Consider the following 18,383-nt stretch of genomic DNA (forward strand, 5'->3'; position numbering starts at 1 on the left):
ACCTGAAGGAAGTGGGGAAGGTCCTTCTCCAAGGACTGGATTAGCTACTCTTGGGGTTCAGTGCTTTCTCCCTACCCCACAGGCTCACTTGTCCCATACTTCCCCACAGGAGGCTGCCTCATCTTGGACTGAGCCTTCAGAACCGTGAACCTCTCACCAAGCATGATGGCACACACCTGTAACCCCAGCCCAGCTGTCAGAAGGCTGAGGTAGGAGGATTAATAAAATGTTAGCAAGGCCTGGGAATGTGGCTCAAGTAGGAGCCCTTACCTAACATGCATGAGACCCTGGGCTTGGTCCTTGGTGCTGCTAAATAAATAAACCTCTTTTCTTTATAAATTACTCAGCCTCAGACATTCTGTTAATTGAGAAAAGAAAAAAGGCTTTAAGCAGTGAGCTGCTTCTCACACGGGTAGCTGGGGTTGGGGGAAGCTTGTCCTCGAGTGAGCTGTAGCAGGCAGCTGCCCCGAGTGTGTACATGGTGAGACAGCCTGTGCTCTCATCCGGGAGGCTGAGTGCTGGTGACACTGGATGGCTCAGAGATTGGGCCCTACCCTCGACTCTGGCCAGGAGGCAGAGCTGCCTTAACCAAGTCCCATGCTTAGACGGGCCTTGGGCTGCTTCAATGCTCTTTGCCATGGGGCTGAAATCATTCAGAATTTATGGACAAGAGGCTCTGTGGTTTCATTTCACACTGGGTCCTGCAAGCTACGGAGCAGGGTGTTATGCCCAAGGCCTGAGGGTTCTGGGCCACAGACTCCAGAGCTACATAAATACCAGGTGCTGTGCTGAGAAGGCATTCAGTAGGGCTGAGCTGATGACGAGAATCTTGAGAGCGACAAAAAGCAAGCCCTAGATGTTTGCCTCCAGGTTCTGCTACATCTCTGGCTTCCCAGCAGGTGGGACTGTGGGTCCTCAGGACCAGAGATGAGGACACTTGGTTATGACAACACAGCAGAGGCAGAGGGGACTTGGCTGGATTCTGGCAGCTGCCACCCAGCCTTCCTGTGAGGTGTGGTGCTGTGCATTTTATTGGTGTTATCTTAGTCCTCACAACTCTGCATTTTACAGACAGGAATGCAGGGTGGCTCAGAGAAGGTGAGGTTCTTTGGGGAACACATGTCCTGGATCCTCCCCAGCCTCTGGCCAAAACCATCTTCGTTCCTGACTGCTGCTCTTTGAACATGCGGCCACATTCCTGCTCATTCTGCACTCAGCAAGAAAGGGCCTGCCTCCTTCCCCAGAGTGCGGGCTTTCCCAGAAGCCTGGGTGCAAGCAGGGCAGTCCCACCCGGGGTAGGAATGCACCCCGACCCAGCCCTTGGGCGAGCAGCTGAGCTGTGCGGTCAGGGCACAGTCAGGGTTCTCCCAGCTCAGGTGGGGATGGGGCAGGTTCAGGATGGCCAGTGGGCATGGGCGCAGAGGCGGGGCTGCCTGGTGGGGCTGAGCCAGGTCTCTAGATGAAAAGGTACTGGGCACTGCTCCCAGCAGCTGCTGCCTGTCAGGGCAGCCCCCTCAGTTCCCAGGGTCTCACTCTCCCCGAGGGCAACTGTGTGCAGACACAAACTCAACTATCCTGAGTTCCAGGATCCAAGCCACCGCCCTCCCCGGGGTGGGCTGCCTTGGTGGTCCTCTACTTACTGGGAAACTGCTCCCATGCCTCCGCCCACCAGCTCTCCTAGAGGACCCAGCCCATACGTGAGAGCTCACAGAGAAGAGCAGGACAGGCCAGCAAAGGTGAGCTGAGGTCAGCAGCCTAGGGCCCGTTTTCACCTGGTCTGCTCAGGATCCTCAAGAGAGGAAGTGGGTGGGCAGCAGTGTCAAGGCTGAGCACATGTGCAGAGAACAGACGTCCCACAGGAGCCACAGCGTGGGCTCTCGCCTGCAAGTCCACCACCAGCTGTGCCTCGGCTCCCTACACAATGGGGCCCTGATGCAGACCCCGACTCCCTGTTTATCTCGTAGCACCGGGGATGGGCACAGTCACCTTCCCAGATAATCCTGTCTCTTCAGAAGCCCTGTCGGCTTGGGGTAGGGGGCCGCTGGGCTCTGCAGCCACCTGCCTGGCATTGCTGCTACAGCACATCCTTCTTCCCCAGGCTGCGCAGATCCAGCAGGGGATTTAGGGCTGGCTCTCGAGGGTGTAGCAATCTAGCTGGAAGCTGCCATCGACTGGGGCAGGGGAGGAGTGCACCTGGGGACAGAAGCAGCAGGGCGTGGCAGGAGATGGGCAGGGGAGCTTGCTCCTGAACTGGGCTTGAGGATTCCAGTTCTAAGGCTCGCCCTCTCCCTCATTCTGCTCTGTATTAACCTTGCTCCAGAATGCCTGCCTAGGGCTGGAGCCCTGGCACACAGTAGGTGCTTATGGGAAATGTGTTGACTTCCCCGTTAAAAGTTCCTTCAAGGCCTTAACCCTGTCGGCACGGCCACAACACCTAGAATTCGGTAGGTGCCACACTAATCCTCAGGGGCTGGTGGGAGCTGAGGGCTCACTGCTCTCCACCCTGTGGGTTTCACGGAGAAATGAGGGGTTGCCCTCTGTCTAGCTCAGCCTTTACCTTCTGAGCCACACAAAGGTCTAGCTCATGCTGGAAAGGGCAGACCCTTAAACCTGGCAGAGTACCCCAGAAAGGCTTTTCACTTAAAACATCTGCTTCAAAGTATGTATTTTAAAGAGATTAAAAAAATTATCTGCAACCAGAGCCAGGGGTGGTGGTACCCTTATAATCCCAGCACTCAGGAGGCTGAGGTAGGATGACGGCAAGTTCAAGGCCAGGATGAGCTACATAGTGAGTTTCAAGCCAGCCTGGGCAACAGCAGGACCTTGTCTCAAAATAGTAATTCATGTCATTCACAATCAGTAGGGTCTTACGGCAAGGTGGATGTCACAGGAAATGGGAGTCTGTGCAGGGACAATGCATTTACCCAGACTTCCAGCAGGAGCAGGGCTCAGCCTCGCTCTCAGTGAGTGCCTGGAGCTCAGGGCCTCCTTCTGCCCTGTCCCTTCCCTGCTCTGCATGGGCCTGGACCAATCCCCTGAGCTCTGGGATGCCACGTACACAGAGCTGTGCAAACGCACACACATCTCTGCTTGGGAAATCCCCACATCTGGCTCTCACGTGACTGAGCTATGCCCAGAAAGTGGCAGCTGAGGGCCTGGAGGACATGGGAGGACAGACTTAACCCTTCAGCACACACCGTGACTCAGAGGCTCCTCCAAATGCGGAGCCTAGACCATGGGTGGGGTGGGGCCCAGGGGAGGCTGTGCTTGGTGCACAGATGGCCACACTCAGGTTTATTGTGCACATGGGCAAGCCTGGAGGGTGAGGCCACACCTCCAGGCCCCATCAGTCTTCCCCTGGGACATGAAAGGGCCATCTCTATCTGTCCTGTCAGTCCTGTTCCCACATAAACCACTGTCGATCCCTCTAGAAGGAGACTCCTTCCCTGAAGGAGGTCACAGTCGGATACCTAAAGTGTGACCCCTGTCCTGGAATCACAGGCAAGGACCAGTGCCCCCCGGAGGGCTGCAGGAAGCCAGAGTCCTCCTGCAAAGCAGGAGGTGAGAGATGCCCTGGAGCAAGCTCTCTCCACCCTGTGGAAGGATCCTGCTGAGCCGAAGGAAACAGTGCCACACTGTGGGCACTGTACAGGGAGGGCCCAGGTCCCCGGTTCAGAAGACTCAGCCTGTGGGGGCAGTGAGCGCTGTGACTGGTCAGGTGTCCCATGCACCCTCTCCTCTTGGCTCACTCACAGTCCCAACCGAACCAGCTGCGGAGGCCTCTGTGTGCGTCCTGCAGTCCTGTGACTCTGTATTAGCATGGTGGTGACCTCTGTCCCCACCTCACCAGGAGTCCTAGGAGGAAGAAGACCTCCTCTCATCCTTCTTGGTGTCTCTGGGGTCAGTCCCACGTCCTGGCACCCAGGAAGTACTTGGATGCTCTCAGACGAATCTATAAGGCAGCCAGGGCCAGAGCTGCTTCAGTATAGCATCCATTCCCAAACTTGCTGCCCATCATCTGGCCTTCAGGGTACCTTCCCTGCCCAGCAGGATGGCGTGCTGCTGGTGTCCGCCGGGCCCAGGCCCATGACAAAGGGCACAGCCAAAGTCAGGGAAGAAGGTGGGGATGGGATCTCTTCACCAGAACTCTGTGATCAGATGGAAATGAAGAATGAGGAGCCACTGGGAGACTGTCCTCCCCTGACGGCTCTGCACATGGACAAGGCCTCCCTGGGGCTGCTGCCAACACACAGACAGTTTAGCCTGTCAGTCATTGGCCTATTGGCCTGTCATCACTACCATACAGCGACCTCACCTTCCTGCAGGAGTGGTTATGGACCACCCCAACCCTGTTCCAGCACCCAAGGAGCCTAGAGTGGTCCAGGGTTGAACTGGAGACACGTGGATAACAGGGTCAGCAGCCCCAAAGACCAGAGGAGGGCTCCTAAGGCCTGCACCTACGAACCAGAAGCAGCAGCCAGGGGTGAACTAAATCCATCTTTGCCCCCACTGTTGGGGTCTCCTGTAGCCACAAGACCTGGGGGCAAAGCAAAGTGAATCAGAGAAAAATACTTTTTTTCCTGTAAGCCTCTAAGATTTCCTGAAATTTTGGGGGGGAAAAAAAAAACCTTTGACCTTCACATTTCAAAAGTGACCAATTGTAAAAAAGGCCACGGGCCAACCCAGTGACAAACACCACATTTCTGTTGCTAAACAAAGTAAATTTAGATCGGCAAAGGCGCTAAAACAATGTCATGCACATTTGCTCCATCCTTGTTTTTCCATTGACTTTGTCATTCCTGGAAGTGTGGTCTCTGCTATCACATGTCTGTAAACCAGAAAGCTGGAGGGAGGGACCCGCTGCCTCCTGGCTGAGGGCCCAGAGGGGACGAGGTTTCTTGCTGGGCCACACCCCAGGGTCTCCTCCTCTCCAGAAACCAAACCTGGGGAACCTGAGATAAAAGGGAGATGGAATCTTGCCACGACGCCCTGGTAAGACTAGGTGACAAGGCCCCTTAGATGGCCATTCCCCAGGGTCCCAAATGCTGGGCTGGCATTTCGGGGACAAGTCCTCTGTACCCACCTCTGCAGCACCCCCCAAAGTCAAGAGACAAGTGAAAGCATCTTCAAAGAGCAGCCCCATCCAGATACATTCAACAAGGGGACTCTTTGCCCTGGCCTCTGGCCTGCCCTGGATGTGACCTTTCATCCATATCCGGAATGCAGAACTGACTTGGGGCCGGGGTGGCTCTCAAGAACGCACAAGACTGGGTGTCACCCCAGAGATGCTGACAGATCTGGGAGGTCTGGGCAGGGCCTGGGCTCTGCATTTTCACTAACTGGCTCAGGATTCTGCAGCTGCCACCAGGCCTTCACCTACCCTGTTCCCTTCCAACCAAACTTCCCACTCTCCCAGCAGGAGAAGCTGGGTTATAGAGGAGAGGGGCAGACAGCACTGATGCTGCCAGCCAGTGATCTCCTCCCTGGATTTCCAGGGTGTGGGAGGTGCCCCCCGCCCCCTCAGTGTGCGTGAGCTGCGTGCCCTCTCTCAATGCCATGACCACACATGGGCTGGCCAGAACTGGCAAACCAACCACCCTCTTTCATTTCCAATTAGATGGCTTTGAACTGCAAGGGTGATATCATGCTGGAGACCTGGAGCCATGAATATAAAAACTGTTTAAAACACCAGCCCCAGTTGCAACAGCCAGAAGCAGATACCTCTATAGGACACACTTGCTCTGGGGACAGGCCAGTGGAGGGCACCAGGAAGATTTTGGCCATGTTTCTGAAGTAGTCTGAGCCCTTCTCGCTGTGGATGGGTGGGTGGAGTAGGACAGAGAAGCACAAGAAATGCCTGGGAAGGTCTGGCTGTGGGTCTCCCCTGCTTCCTTTTTAGACTCATCTACCTCCCCTTCTCTAGCTTTTTTTTTTTTTTTGTCTTTTTCATTTTTATTGGTATCGGGGATCGAACTCATGACCTCCTGCTTGCAAGGCAGGTGCTTATGCCGCTGAGCTAAATCCCCAGCCCCTCCTTCTCTAGCTTTTTCTCCTCTCCTTCCAGGTGACACCTCTCTTTCCCCGAGCTTCCTGAACTCATTCTGGGCCAGTCCTTTGCTTATGTCTGTCCCTCTCACCTGGGGACCCTGCCCACACCCCGCAGCTCATTCCAATCTGTAGCAGCCCTTTCCAGGCTGCCCAGCTCCCTGGGGTCACAGGCCTCCTGCCTACTCTGGAGCCAGGCACCCCATGGGACCAGGAGCCAACCTATGTTTGAGAGAAGTGAAAGCCTCCTGGAAACCTGGCCCTGCCATGGGGAGCAGGGCAGACCCTGAGCAGACCAACAGCAGGCTCTGCCCTGTACCCAGTTGGGGCACTCATCCTGGAGAGACAGACCTCATAGCCCTGTGCAGCCCTCCTCAAACCCCCCCCCATTTCTTGGGCTGGACCAGCTGCTGCCCTGCCTCCCACTGGACAGGACTGGCCACAGCTCCTCTCCTGGTGGCCTCATTCCTAAAGGGCAGGACTAGCTTTTCCAGACAGACAAACTGCAGCATTTGTGAGCAGGTCTTGCTTTAAGCAAACACACTATTAAAAACCAACTGCATAAAAAGGGAGAGGGGAGATTTAGTCACTCCTGCAAAAGGACTCTTCACTCAATTAAGAATTCCCTGTGAGCAATGGGCTCCTAGAAACCTCTGGGGATGTCCTGGGGCAGGGGCAGTCCTCCAGGACTCCATGGCCACATCCCTGGACACCAGCAGATCCACTTGGCCCTGACACTGAAGGGATCAGACTGCAGAGGAAACTGAGTTCGGCTCTGACACCTCAGATCTGATTTTGTATTTGCCTGGCTGGCCGACCGTGGGCAAATTCCTTAACCTCTCTTTTCTGGTCCCACACACCTGGCAATGAGATGTTCTCCATTTCCTGTCTGTCATAGTCTGTGTCTGTATGTACCCCCACCGGTCATGGGGTGTGGCTGAATCCAGAGCTTGTGACTGATTCATGGTTCAGTGCTGCGATTAAGGGTGTGAGTGCTACACCCCCTAAGGCAAGCAGCTGTGTATGGGCCAAAGAAGCTGGTTTCTTTCTCTTGTTGCTTTTGGCATCTTTCGCTGCCACGAATGGTAGAGCCAGTCGATGGTGGACTGAAATCTCCATAAACTGTGAGCTAAGTTTTGTCTCAGCAATGAAAGAAAAGCAACCAACTATCTGAGGCAATCCTGGAGGGGATAGGAGCCAGAGCCAGCACTCTGTATCCTGGGAGACAGGGCACCTCCCTGCCATCTCTCAGCTGCAGGAAATACCACTGACCCGGTCATCCTCTATACCAGTCACCTCCCAAGTGCCGACTTTCCTTCAACCCGCCAACCCCCAATGAAGAGCTGGCACCTTCCATTTTACAAAGAAGTTGAAACAACGGGAAGCTAAGGCCTTGGTCAACACCACACAGCTGGCATGGCTGGGACATGAAGGGAGGCACTCTGGCTCGAGTGTCATAACTCAGCAGAACACTCATCCCTGGCCATGTGCAGGTCCTGTCTCTTTTGGAGCTCCCAGAACAGATATACGTTCCTCAACTATCTCTGTACTCTGGAGTCTGCTGTAAAGCCAACTTCTCCCTTCCTTCCACAATCCACCATAAACAGAAATATAACACAGCTGATTCGCTCCCAAACGGGGTGCACACCCTGCTTAGTTTGCCTGATGCCCGAACCTAAACTCTCAACACCAAGCAACAAGGTTCCCCCACCCTGGAATCGGCCTGTATCAATGCCAACCCAATAATACGGGATAATGACCTCAGAGATGGAGATGGAAGCAGGCTGAGCTCACTGCTTTTGGAGGATAAAGTAAACAGAACCTCACAGGAACATCAATGCTTGCCTAAGAGGACAAACTTGCAACACTATTGAGCAATTTGCATTTAAACGAGCTGGAGTCATCACGGTGCCCTGGCAGGAAGAAGCCCCTGGCCCTCAGCTGTCCACAAATTGCAGGGCCATACAGATCCCCGAAGGTCTGTGGCTGCCTGCGCCACCTAGTGGTAATCTCAGAGCTCCTCGGGCTGCTTCTCAGAGCGCTGTGAGGACCAGGTGGGAGAGAGGCCCCCGTGGATTTGGAGGGGCTCCCAGAGCACCGCCCACCTTGGAGGAGGATCCACAGTTAAGTACCACCCTCTGCAGGCATTGCCTCACTGAGTTCTGGATACCTTTCTAGTGCCATGGTCAGCATTATGTGGCCAGCTGGCTGGGCACAGTTCCTAGTTATGCAGTCACATGGCCACTCACCCAGGTGTTGCTGGGGAAGAGATTGCTGCAGCTTTGATTACAGCCATCAGTTGACCTTAAGTAAGGGAAAGGACCCTCTCACCCTGGGGGTAGGGGGGGGCTGGGCCAGCCGGCTGACAAGACTCAAGGGCAGGACTGATGGTCCCTCAGGGTCCAGCCTCCCTGGCACTGCCTGCAGTTGGGAAAGCCTGTACCTTTCAGTAATTCTCTTACTCTGTCTCCTGCTGGTGCTGTTCCTCTGGCTCAGGGATGGCAAACCTTTGAGGGCTGTCAGTGATCACAGACACTGGGCACACTGGGGCAGGAGTGCCATAGATTCACCACCACTGCTCTAGCTGAACCCCCGGTGGTACAACATAATGGGTGAGGTAACTGAGTAACCTGGCGAAGGAGCCAGGGAATGTGACTGGCAAGATGTGGATGCAGTGACTCAGGAGCCCCGCCATCCAATCAGCATTACCCATTCAACACTGCCCGGCCTGCACCGCCCCACACAGTCTGGGCTGCTTCATCACACCCCACCAACTCACTCTGCCCCGTTCTCTTCCCTGGCTGCAAGTAGCCATCGTACTGTCACGTAACATGTAACATGTAACTCTGGTTACCTCCCTCTAAGGGCATGATCTCGTGTATATAGACCACGGCTCAGGCAGACTGCAGACTCCTCCAGGGGGAGAGACACTCCTATAACCTCCACACAGTGTCCAGGGCCTGGCACACCAGGCACATGAGATCAGTCCAAATGTCCGGTCTGCACACAAGCCATGCTTAGACCTGCTCATGGCTGTGCTTGCTCTGGGGGTATCAAAGTCTCTAGCTCCTGGCCGCAAACCAAAATAATCCTCCCAACTCGAGTGGAGTGACCTCTCTGTCCTGTCCTGCACCGGGGTCACACAGGCGCCACTCGTTCTTGCAGCTGCCCACCTGCTCACTGTACTCCAAGTCAAGCTGTCTGTTCTCTCTGAGGCAGGAGACAAACAGTAAGCAGAAATGCATACGGTAACCAGGGGGCAATCAGTGATGTACAGTCCAAATCGGACAACTCAGGAGGGCAGCCTGACAGCAGAGGATTCTGCTGGATTCTCTGAGAAGCTGAGGAACAGAAATTTTAAGGAGCTAGGCAAGTGACAGACTGAAGAACATTCTGAAAGAGGAAACAGCAAGGCCTTAAGGTTGCACAGAGGAACAAACTTGACCAGCCTACGGTACAGAGGGTGACTGTGAGACCAGAGCAGAATGTACCAGATGGGAATGAATGTGTTATGGGCGGGGCAGGTTAGGGATCCAGCACAGGTCAGGGAGGCTCGTAAGGGCCAAGCCACGCAGGACTCTGTAAGCCAGAACAAGGGTGTGTTCTGGAGTCCCTGGGGAATTTAAGCTGGTAGATCTTTAAGAGTGCCTCTAGTGGTGGTATGGAGAATGGCAGGTACCAGGGCGGGGGTGGGGGGTGGGGGGGTGGGGGGGTGGGGTGGGGGTATGGGCGGAGAGGAGGAAGCCTGGAAACAGGCAGGAAGCTGGAGTCTTCCTGGAGAGAGGAAGGAGCTGCTAATAGGTGTAATGGTGGGGCTGGGAGAGTGGATGGAGCTGGAGGTCAAGTTGGAAGGTTTGCAGCAAGAATGACTTCTAGATGTCGGGCTTGAGGGACAGGTGGATGGTCCCAGTTGTTGAGGAGGTAAGATGCTGGGAAAGAGGCCGGAAGGAGGGAAGGACTGAAGATAAACGCTAGGCCATGCTGTTCCTGGGTTCAATGCCGGCAGTCTTGCCTTTTCTGTGAGGCTGGAAAATGCCTAACAGCTCTTCTCCTCTAGTGCGTTGGTCTTGCCCAAGCCTTGCTTCCAAAGTTCTAAGCCTCAAGTCAGGTATGGTGGCTCATATCTGTAATCCTCCATGCTGGGAGGCTGAGACAGGAGGATCACAAGCTCAAGCACAGCCTGGGCAACTTAGTAGACTTAGCAAGACCCTGTCGCAAAATAAAAAGGGCTGGAGATGTAGTTCAGTGTGAAGGCCCTGAGTTCAATCCCCAGTATCCGGAAAAAGGAGGAGGAGGAAGAAGATGAAGGGTTGTTGTTAAGGAAGAAAGCTGTGGTTCAAAGCTTGAGCTGGCGTAGTGCTAGCCCATAGTCCCAGCGACTTGGAGGCTCTGTGCTCCAAGGAGGAGCTGAGGCTTGGAGACTAAACTGTGATAGATGAAGGCCAGGAATAGCATCTGTTTTCTCTGTGCAAATGTCCCTGGCTGGAGTGACCTGGCAGGCAGAGCCCTAAACACGCACCTCATTCCGTGCTTTGTCCAGGACTGTGGGAAATCACACAGCCACCCACTCCCAGCCCCGGTTTTCATTTGTAAAATGGGATTCTCACCATCCACCACGCAGTGTGGCTCTGAGCAGCAAGTGAGGAGACAGGGACATATATTTAAGGAGCACACAGCAGATGCTCATCAATAGCTAGTACTTCAAGGGAACCTTGTAGGTGGGAGCAGCGTCTAGGCTCAGGGCATTAGTGATCTAGTCTTCATCATTACCAGATGAAGTATGTACTAGTCAGGGCTCTTCGAAGGGATGACTGACATGATGTGCATATATAGAGAGAAAGGAGATTTATTTTAGGCATTGGCTCACATGATTATGGAGGCTTGGCACATCCAAACTGACAGGGGAGGCCAGCAGCCAGCACCCTGGGAAGCTGCAGAGGAGCCTAAAGGCAGGCTGCTGGCAGCACTCCTCATCCACTGATTTAAATATTAATCTTGCCAGCCATGGTAACACACACCTGTAAGCCCAGTACTTGGGAGGCTGAGGCAGGAGGATTGCTTTGAGCTTGAGGCCAGCCTAAACTACCTATTGAGATCCTATCTCGAACAACCAAAATAAGTAAGTAAATAAATGTTAACCTCATCTGAAAAACACCTTCACAGGAACATCCAGAATTAGGCTTGACCAATATCTGGGCACCATGATTCATTCAAGTTGACAAATATAAAATAAACCATCAGGAAAAAAAATTTGACCCTCACAAGGTAGGTATATTATCCCTGATTTACAGGAGAGGCAACAGAGACAGAGAGGGTAAGAAACCTGCCTGAGACCACAGAGCGAAAAAGCCAGACTCAAGTGCTCCCTGGCTCCAGAGCTGGCTCTTTTAACCAGGAGCTAAGGTGGCCATTATCAGAAGCATGCCAATGTTAATTAAATTTCCCCTCCCTCCTCTTCCAGGCCTGGGGGAGGCCTTGCCAGGGGAGGCAGCCTGGGTGGGGCCTGCTCTGCCTCTGAAGCTGAGCTAGGGAGTCTAGAGTTGGGGGAAGGGCTGAGGAGCTTGCTTTTAAAGGGAGAAATTGAAGCCCAGAGTAGAAAAGAAATTTGTCTAAGGTTGCACATAAGGGAGCATGGTAGCAATTGAGTCAGGACTAGGTTCCACGGCTGCAGAGAATGACAATAGCAACCGCCATGCACCACTGAGAGTTCCACAGCCATGACTATGTGTTGGGACTCCTTAATTATTATTTTCATTTGGAAGAGTGAGGAAACTGCAGTACAAAGATTAAGACCCTTGCATAGGATCACGTGGAGGAAGGTTAGGAGCTCAGGGTCCACTTGTGCACTAAGCCTCTGAGACCCAGGGCAAGGGTTTGGAGAGAGAAGGTTCCTCACCCTTGCTTCCCAGGAATGACGGCTGAAGGCCTGCAAGCCCTGGGGCTCTCTGAACTTCCGTGTGCAGGAGGTCATGGGCTTTTGCCCACCACGAGTGTGCTGACAATCACATGTGTGCACACCCTCTCCCCACACTAGGTGCACAAGCACCCCTTCACAGGCTGCAGCCCACAGCTGTGCACCCCAATACACCATCACATATCCAGCCCACAACCCAAGCAAGGACTCCTATCCCCACGGCACACCACTGTCACACATGCCATGAAGTTCCTCACACACACCGGGGCACAGCTCTCCTAGTTCCCCATAGCAGGCAAGCAAGTACCACACTTGTGCACACAACCCATGGAACCATACAGCACCCACCATCTGATGCCATCTACTCCACTTGCACCTCACACAAATCCAGTCCACAGGCCAAGGCACTTGGACACATCTCCATGGGGAGCTGCACAGTGCACTCCACGCATGTGCGGATAAGGCCCGCTAGTCCCCCCTGCCTGCACCATACACACAGCACAGCCCGAACTCCTCGAACTCCTTGGGACCCACGTTCCCAATCAGCCGAGCCTAGCCATGTCCCCAGTAGGCATCTGCGTGGTGAGGCCTCTCAGACAGTGGCCAGGGCCCAGCACCAGGACTCCGAAGCTTCGCCCCTCTCTGGGCTTCAAACTCAGCGAGCGCTGGTACCTCTCCCCCCAAGCGCCCAGCCCTAGGTACTGCTCCCACCCTGCAGAAGACTTGGGCTCAGAGTTGGGGGAGGGAGGGAGGGGGAGAAGGGAGGGAGGTCCAAAGGGAGGCGCTAAAAATTCGAGCTGCTCCAGGACGACCCCTCTCCAGTCCAGTTAACCCTCCATCCCCATGCCCCACGGGACGGAGCTGGGGATACGACTGCAGCCTGGGGCGAGGACCCGGCTGCCCACGCTGCGGACCCGGCTGCTCACACTGCGGGGTTTGGCACCCCCCAACACACTCCCCATGCACCTGTCCCCACTCCCATCCAGGAGCCCGAGGGGATCAGCAGAAGGTGGGTGCGGGACGCCAGCAAGAACGCCCCCCGCAAAGTCCCCCCAAGCCAAGAAAGAGCATGCACGGAAGGGAGGTCAGGCAGAAAATGCCCGGAGGCGCCCTTACCTGATCTCCTCTTGGAGCTGCCATAGTCTCTGAAAAAGAAGCAACAGCACACAGACATGGTTAGGGCCAGGTGAGGGCGCGGGCTGTGGGCGTCCCGGGCGCGGTTCACGTGACGCCAGGGCCCGGGAGCGCCGCGCTCTCTCCGCAGCCGAACGCACTGCGCTGGCTCCGTGCTGCCCGCCGCCCGGCCGCCGGGCCCGGCCCCGCCCCGCCCGCCGCCGGCGGAGGCCCACCCTTCCCACCCCTCCCTGCTGCATGCAAGACCCAAATTGCGGGCGAGCTGGCCAGGCACTTGGCAAACAGGGAAACTGAGGCGCTGACCCAAGCCGGAGCAGGCTCCCAACCCTGCAGCATCCCACCTCTCCATCCTCGGCACTGCTCATCCCACTCACTTTGTCACACTGAAATGTCACCTGCTCCAGCACCTCGCCCACTCTGCAATTACTGTGGGCGCTTTTGATAAAATGTGCCTGCCTCCTGGGGGCGGGGGTGGGGTGGGGAGCTTGCCTCTTTCTCCCTCAAACACCAGCCACTGGACCCTTGTTGAGTATCCTGGCTTTCTCCTTAAAGGCTAAGGCTGGGGAGTCCCGGGCCATGATGGAGTGGGGTGCAACACTTAGCAGAGGTAGCTGGGAGGCTCCCATGCTATGGGAGTTGAGTTTTTCTTTCTTTCTTTCTTTCTTTCTTTCTTTCTTTCTGACAGGGTCTCACTATGCAGTTCAAACAGGTCTTGAACTCACTTTGGAGCCTAGGCTGGCCTCAAACTTGCAGCAATCCTCCTGCCTCAGCCTCCTGAGTGCTGGGATTACAAGCCTGTGCCACCATACCTGGCTGGGGGTTGGCTTTCTGAAGAAGTGAGCACTAGGTTCAAATCCTATCGCTGACAATAACTGTTGAGTGACTCTAGGTACTTAACCCCTCCTGGCCTCTAGGACCTGCCCTGCTCTCCAAGGAGGACCTGCCCAGATCCAGCAGAGGCAGAGTTCCCAACTCCTGCCTGCCTCCCACACCCTTTGCCCAGTCCTCAGGAGACTGGGGAGGGAGACTGGGCTCCTCACAGGCTTCTAAGGAGGTCTCTAGAGACTGGAGGAAATGCCTTTCATGTTTCCTGGGGCCCAAAGAAAATGCTGGTTGCTGCTGTCTTTGGTCTAGCCAGTGAGTCTGCCTGCTGCAAAGGGAGGTCTTGTGGGGAAGGGACAGAGGCCGCTCAGAGTGGAGACCCCGAGATCTCAGTTCTGGAGGTCTAAGGATAGCGGGGTCCATGGAGGTGTTTGTTAAATTGCAGAGAAATTCACCTGCACAGCCAGGGGTGCCCCCTCCTCAGTTTCTGAAATCGAGGCTTAGCGCCCACTTGATCAGAACACTACAGCAGTGGAGCAGGCCAGGAGGCCACACTTCCAATGTCCCCATCCTGTTGCAGAGAACCTTTCAGTATGCTGTGCCCCCTCCTCTCCTCCAGCCACAAGATGGAGCCCCTAACACCCCCACATTACGGATGCAGGAGCACAGGTGCGGCCATTCCTCACGGTCCCCACCCTGATTTATACCTCACTGGTGGGAATCAAAGATGCAGGGTACAGGAAGCAGAGGAGAATATGTTCAATCTGTCACCTCACCCCACAATTCTGGTCTCCTGAGGCAAAAGGGAGCCTAGGCAGACTGTGGCCTGCTTGTCCCGCAATGCCCGCTGGGAGTTTGGCCTGGGAAGGACTCCCAGCTGGTGGGAGGGGCTGTTGTATGAGGGCTCTTGTTACTGTACACTCCTGTACGCCACCCACAACTCTCTTCTCCCAAGGAGCGGCTTCATTTCTCAAGCTGCTTTGCTGGGTGAGGCTGTACCACCAAAGAAGGGCAGGGAAGGGCAGCTGCCCTTTCCCACTGGAGCGGGAAGGAGTAGACCTCTGGGCCCATGGCTGTCCCCATGTGGCTCCTAGCACCATGGCTACCTTCTCCCTGGCCTCTGTGCAGCTGTGGGCTGGTTACAATTTTTTTTTGTCTTTTTTGTTTTTATCAGTACAGGGATCGAACTCACGACTGTCTGCTTGCAAGGCAGGCGCTTATGCCACTGAGCTAAATCCCCAGCCCCTGCTTAGGATTCTTGGATCTGGTTGCAGGCTCAGGTTGGAGGCTCAGGAATGGACAGGGACATAGTTCACAGGCTTTAAGTGCCTCCTGCCAGGCACCATGTCAGTGATTCTCAGGCTGGTGGTTCAATGGAATCATGTAGAAAGCTGGATAAAAATTCAGTGTGGGCCTCACCCCAACCTACTATATCGTCTGTTTTGCCAAAAGCCTTCCCTTGGGATTCTGCAGTGTTGTATAACCTCCACCGGCCGAGCCACCCTTAAACATTCACACTGACAAGAACAGCACGCTGGCTGTGCCAAAGAAGCTTCCAGACAGCCCCTGGCCTGCTGTCCCTTCCACTGGAGTGTGGTGCCCTCCCATCAGGTGGTGAGAAGAGTGGGTGGGCTGGACTGGGCCCACCAATCCCCAGCAGGGGTACAGGGGTGGAAGGCAGAGACCTGGGGTGTATAAGCATGAGGGGCCTGGGTGATGCGATGGAAGCCAGGCTGGGGCTGAATGTGGGGATGGCAGGAACAGGAGTCCTTCCTGAGGTCTCTGGCCTCCTGCCCGGGTATGTGCTGCCCTAATAGGAAACCTCTTAGAGGTTTCCGGTTGGGCACCTTTCAGCAAAACTATTCTGTATTTTTAGCTGCTGAATGTGCTGAGAAGCAGCTTAGGTATCCAGTGCTTGGGACTCCCCCATTCTTCACAGCCCAGAGCATGGCGGGGGAAGACAGGGCTCCCCCACCTCAGGCACCCCTGCTTCCCCACTGCCCTGTGACCAGTCCTGGCCTCTGTTGGGGTCCCCTCCCTGCTCCAATTCTTGCCCTGAGCTGGTGCCCACAGCTCTGCCAGTGTCTCTGCTTCGACGGTCACAGTCTAGCCTGCTTCTGACTTGGTGCTGAATCACGGTCTCCCAGAACACATCCCCCCCGCCCCAGCAGTGGGTGGGTGGGGCCAGTATCTCCTTCCAGGATGCCAGAGACCAATGTGATTGAAAAGGCCGCCCAGGCCATTCAGCCTTCTCTCCTGCTGGTCCAGGGGTGACCAAGACCACAAGCACAGTGACCAACAGTGCCAGAAAAGCAGGAACACTGGTGCAGCTTGACCCCTGTGGTCTGTGTGCAAGTCAAGCTGCACCAATCAGTGGGGGTTCCCCAGGGGTCCCCAGGTCTGGATGGAAGTTTCTGCAGCCTGGCACCCTGCTCTATCCTCACAAGGCCCCACTCCCCCACCCTATGCTGAATCTTACCTCTTGGCCTCTTGTCCTGCCGGACCCATTGCCTCTGGGTGCAGCCAGCCAGCCTGCAGTTCAGTGCCCAGCTAGTGGCTATGGGAGTGACCCCAGTCTCCATCTCCACCCACAGGAGAAAGGCCGCACAGAAGGGGGTCACCTGGCCCAGACTGTTTGGCGTTGCTGTGGACTCTCTGCTGCCCTCAGTCCTATCCAATGGTTAGGGCTTGTTTACATTTAGACACTGCAGAGTTCCTGAAACTCAAGGAATGGCTTCTTCTTCCAGGCCTCACCACAGTGCTGGCAGATGCTGCTGACTGGGCTAGGTGAGCCCAGCCCCACTTTTAGTTTGGGGTTCTCACAGACACCAGAACTGAGCAGCTAGAAAACCTGTTGTCGAGGATGAGGTGTACGTGGGGGTCAGGGGAGACTGATGTTTTGCTATGCTCCCCAGGTTGGCTTTGAACTGCTGAGGTGAAGTGATCCTCCTGCCTCAGCCTTCCGAGGAGCTGGGACCAGTTGTGCGTATGCACTGAGATGCTCACTATTTGAACATTTATGCTCCCTTGGACTTAGCCTGCGCTTTCACGCTAAGACACACCCAGAAGAGCAGCTTTTCACTATTTTTTCCTCTTCTCATTTCCCTTGGCGAGACATAATGTGCTCCTTTCCCAGACATTCTACCGAGGCGGCAAAGAGGGAGAGGTGAGGGAAGGTGTTTTGATTCACGTGTTGGTCTCCTGCTTTTGCACTTGACTCCCTTCCCGCCCCTCGATATTGCCAGCACTTGGTAGGTAGTGGTGTGGCTGGCTCAGTGGTAGACCATTCTTGCCCTGCCTGCACGAGGCCCTGGGTGTGATCCCCAGCACTGCGAACAGGGAAGGATGATACCCACAGCCTCTGGCCTGAGGTCTACCAGGGTAGAGAGTAGAGAGTAGTGGCCAGCACCTGAGGCCAGCCTAACAATGCTGACCTACTGTACTGAGCAGCGAAGAGAAGACACTGATGAGGCAGGCTCTGCCTGGAGCAAGGTGTGGAGGGAACAGGGAAGGAGCTGAGCTTGGTGCAGCTCTGTGGCTCCGGAACGAGAGCTGGCCCATTGAGGTTCTGAGCAAGCGCTCCGACCGGCAGCCTTGGCAGGGGAGGATGCATGGGCTTCCAGCCTGCTGTCCTCACCCTCCTGTCTGCTGGCTGACATTGGCCGTGTGGCCCGGGTGGCTGTCTGCAGTCTTGCTGCCACTGCCAGGAATGCCCTCGAGGCCGGCTAAGTGCCAGATGGCTGACTGAGGGTCACCTTGGGAGTCCAGCGCCTCTGGGCTGCAGAGGGAGTGCTTACCTAGGCTAGAGGAGCTAGGGATGGTGGGTAGCCTTAGCTGGCCAGGGAGTGACCTGGATGCATGTTGTGATGATCTGAGCCACGTCATCCTGCTGTGGGTGACCACTTGGGCAGGCTCAGGGAAAAGGCGACACATTGCTCTGGGCCTGCAGGTTTGGGGTACAGTCGGTTGGGGAGACTGTACACTACACATACAATGAGGAAGTTACTCTTTTTTTTTTTTTCTTTATCCTTTTTGTATGTTTGGAGTTGAACTCAAGGCTCTGCATGGAGTTCCACATTCAGCTTCCCACTCTCACCCTTCCTTTTTATTTTTTATTTTGAAATAAGATCTTATTCAGACATTAAGCTGCCCAGTCTGGGCTTGAACTTGTGATCCTCTTGCCTCAGCCTCCCAAAAGGAAAGCCAACATTCTGGGGCAATCTAGGCTAGAAGTCACAGGGGTGTGGGGAATATGCTAAGGGCAAAGAAAGGGCATTGGCTGGGTAGGTGGGGTCTCAGGACATGCCAGGTGGCTTCCTGGAGGAGATGAGGGGGCTTGGATCCAGAGAGAGGATGGGAACTAGGGAAAGCTCCAGAAGCAGGAACAAGCAGCTCCCAGCAGTGGCAGGCATCCCGGGGAGGAGGAGAGCAGGTGAGCAGCCTGGGAAGGGGGCAGAGCTTTCATGTC

At 55.2% G+C, this 18,383-nt stretch overlaps 1 protein-coding gene across 11 annotated transcripts in view; it reads right to left on the reverse strand.

The window, feature by feature from the left end:
* Positions 1-18,383, reverse strand: part of Sh3pxd2a (SH3 and PX domains 2A) — a 197,209-nt gene that overhangs the window by 62,542 nt on the left and 116,284 nt on the right. For 6 of the 11 annotated variants that reach the window (XM_003474945.5, XM_003474944.5, XM_063244642.1 and 3 more), the window contains one exon: positions 13,076-13,104. In XM_003474945.5, the coding sequence (XP_003474993.1) occupies positions 13,076-13,104 (29 nt within the window). The other 5 variants (XM_063244646.1, XM_063244644.1, XM_005005979.3 and 2 more) reach the window with 4 other exon arrangements.

Source organism: Cavia porcellus, unplaced genomic scaffold (assembly GCF_034190915.1).
Source record: "Cavia porcellus strain 051 isolate PalLab524CR breed Dunkin Hartley unplaced genomic scaffold, mCavPor4.1 scaffold_2, whole genome shotgun sequence".
Classification (NCBI taxonomy): Eukaryota; Metazoa; Chordata; class Mammalia; order Rodentia; family Caviidae; genus Cavia; species Cavia porcellus.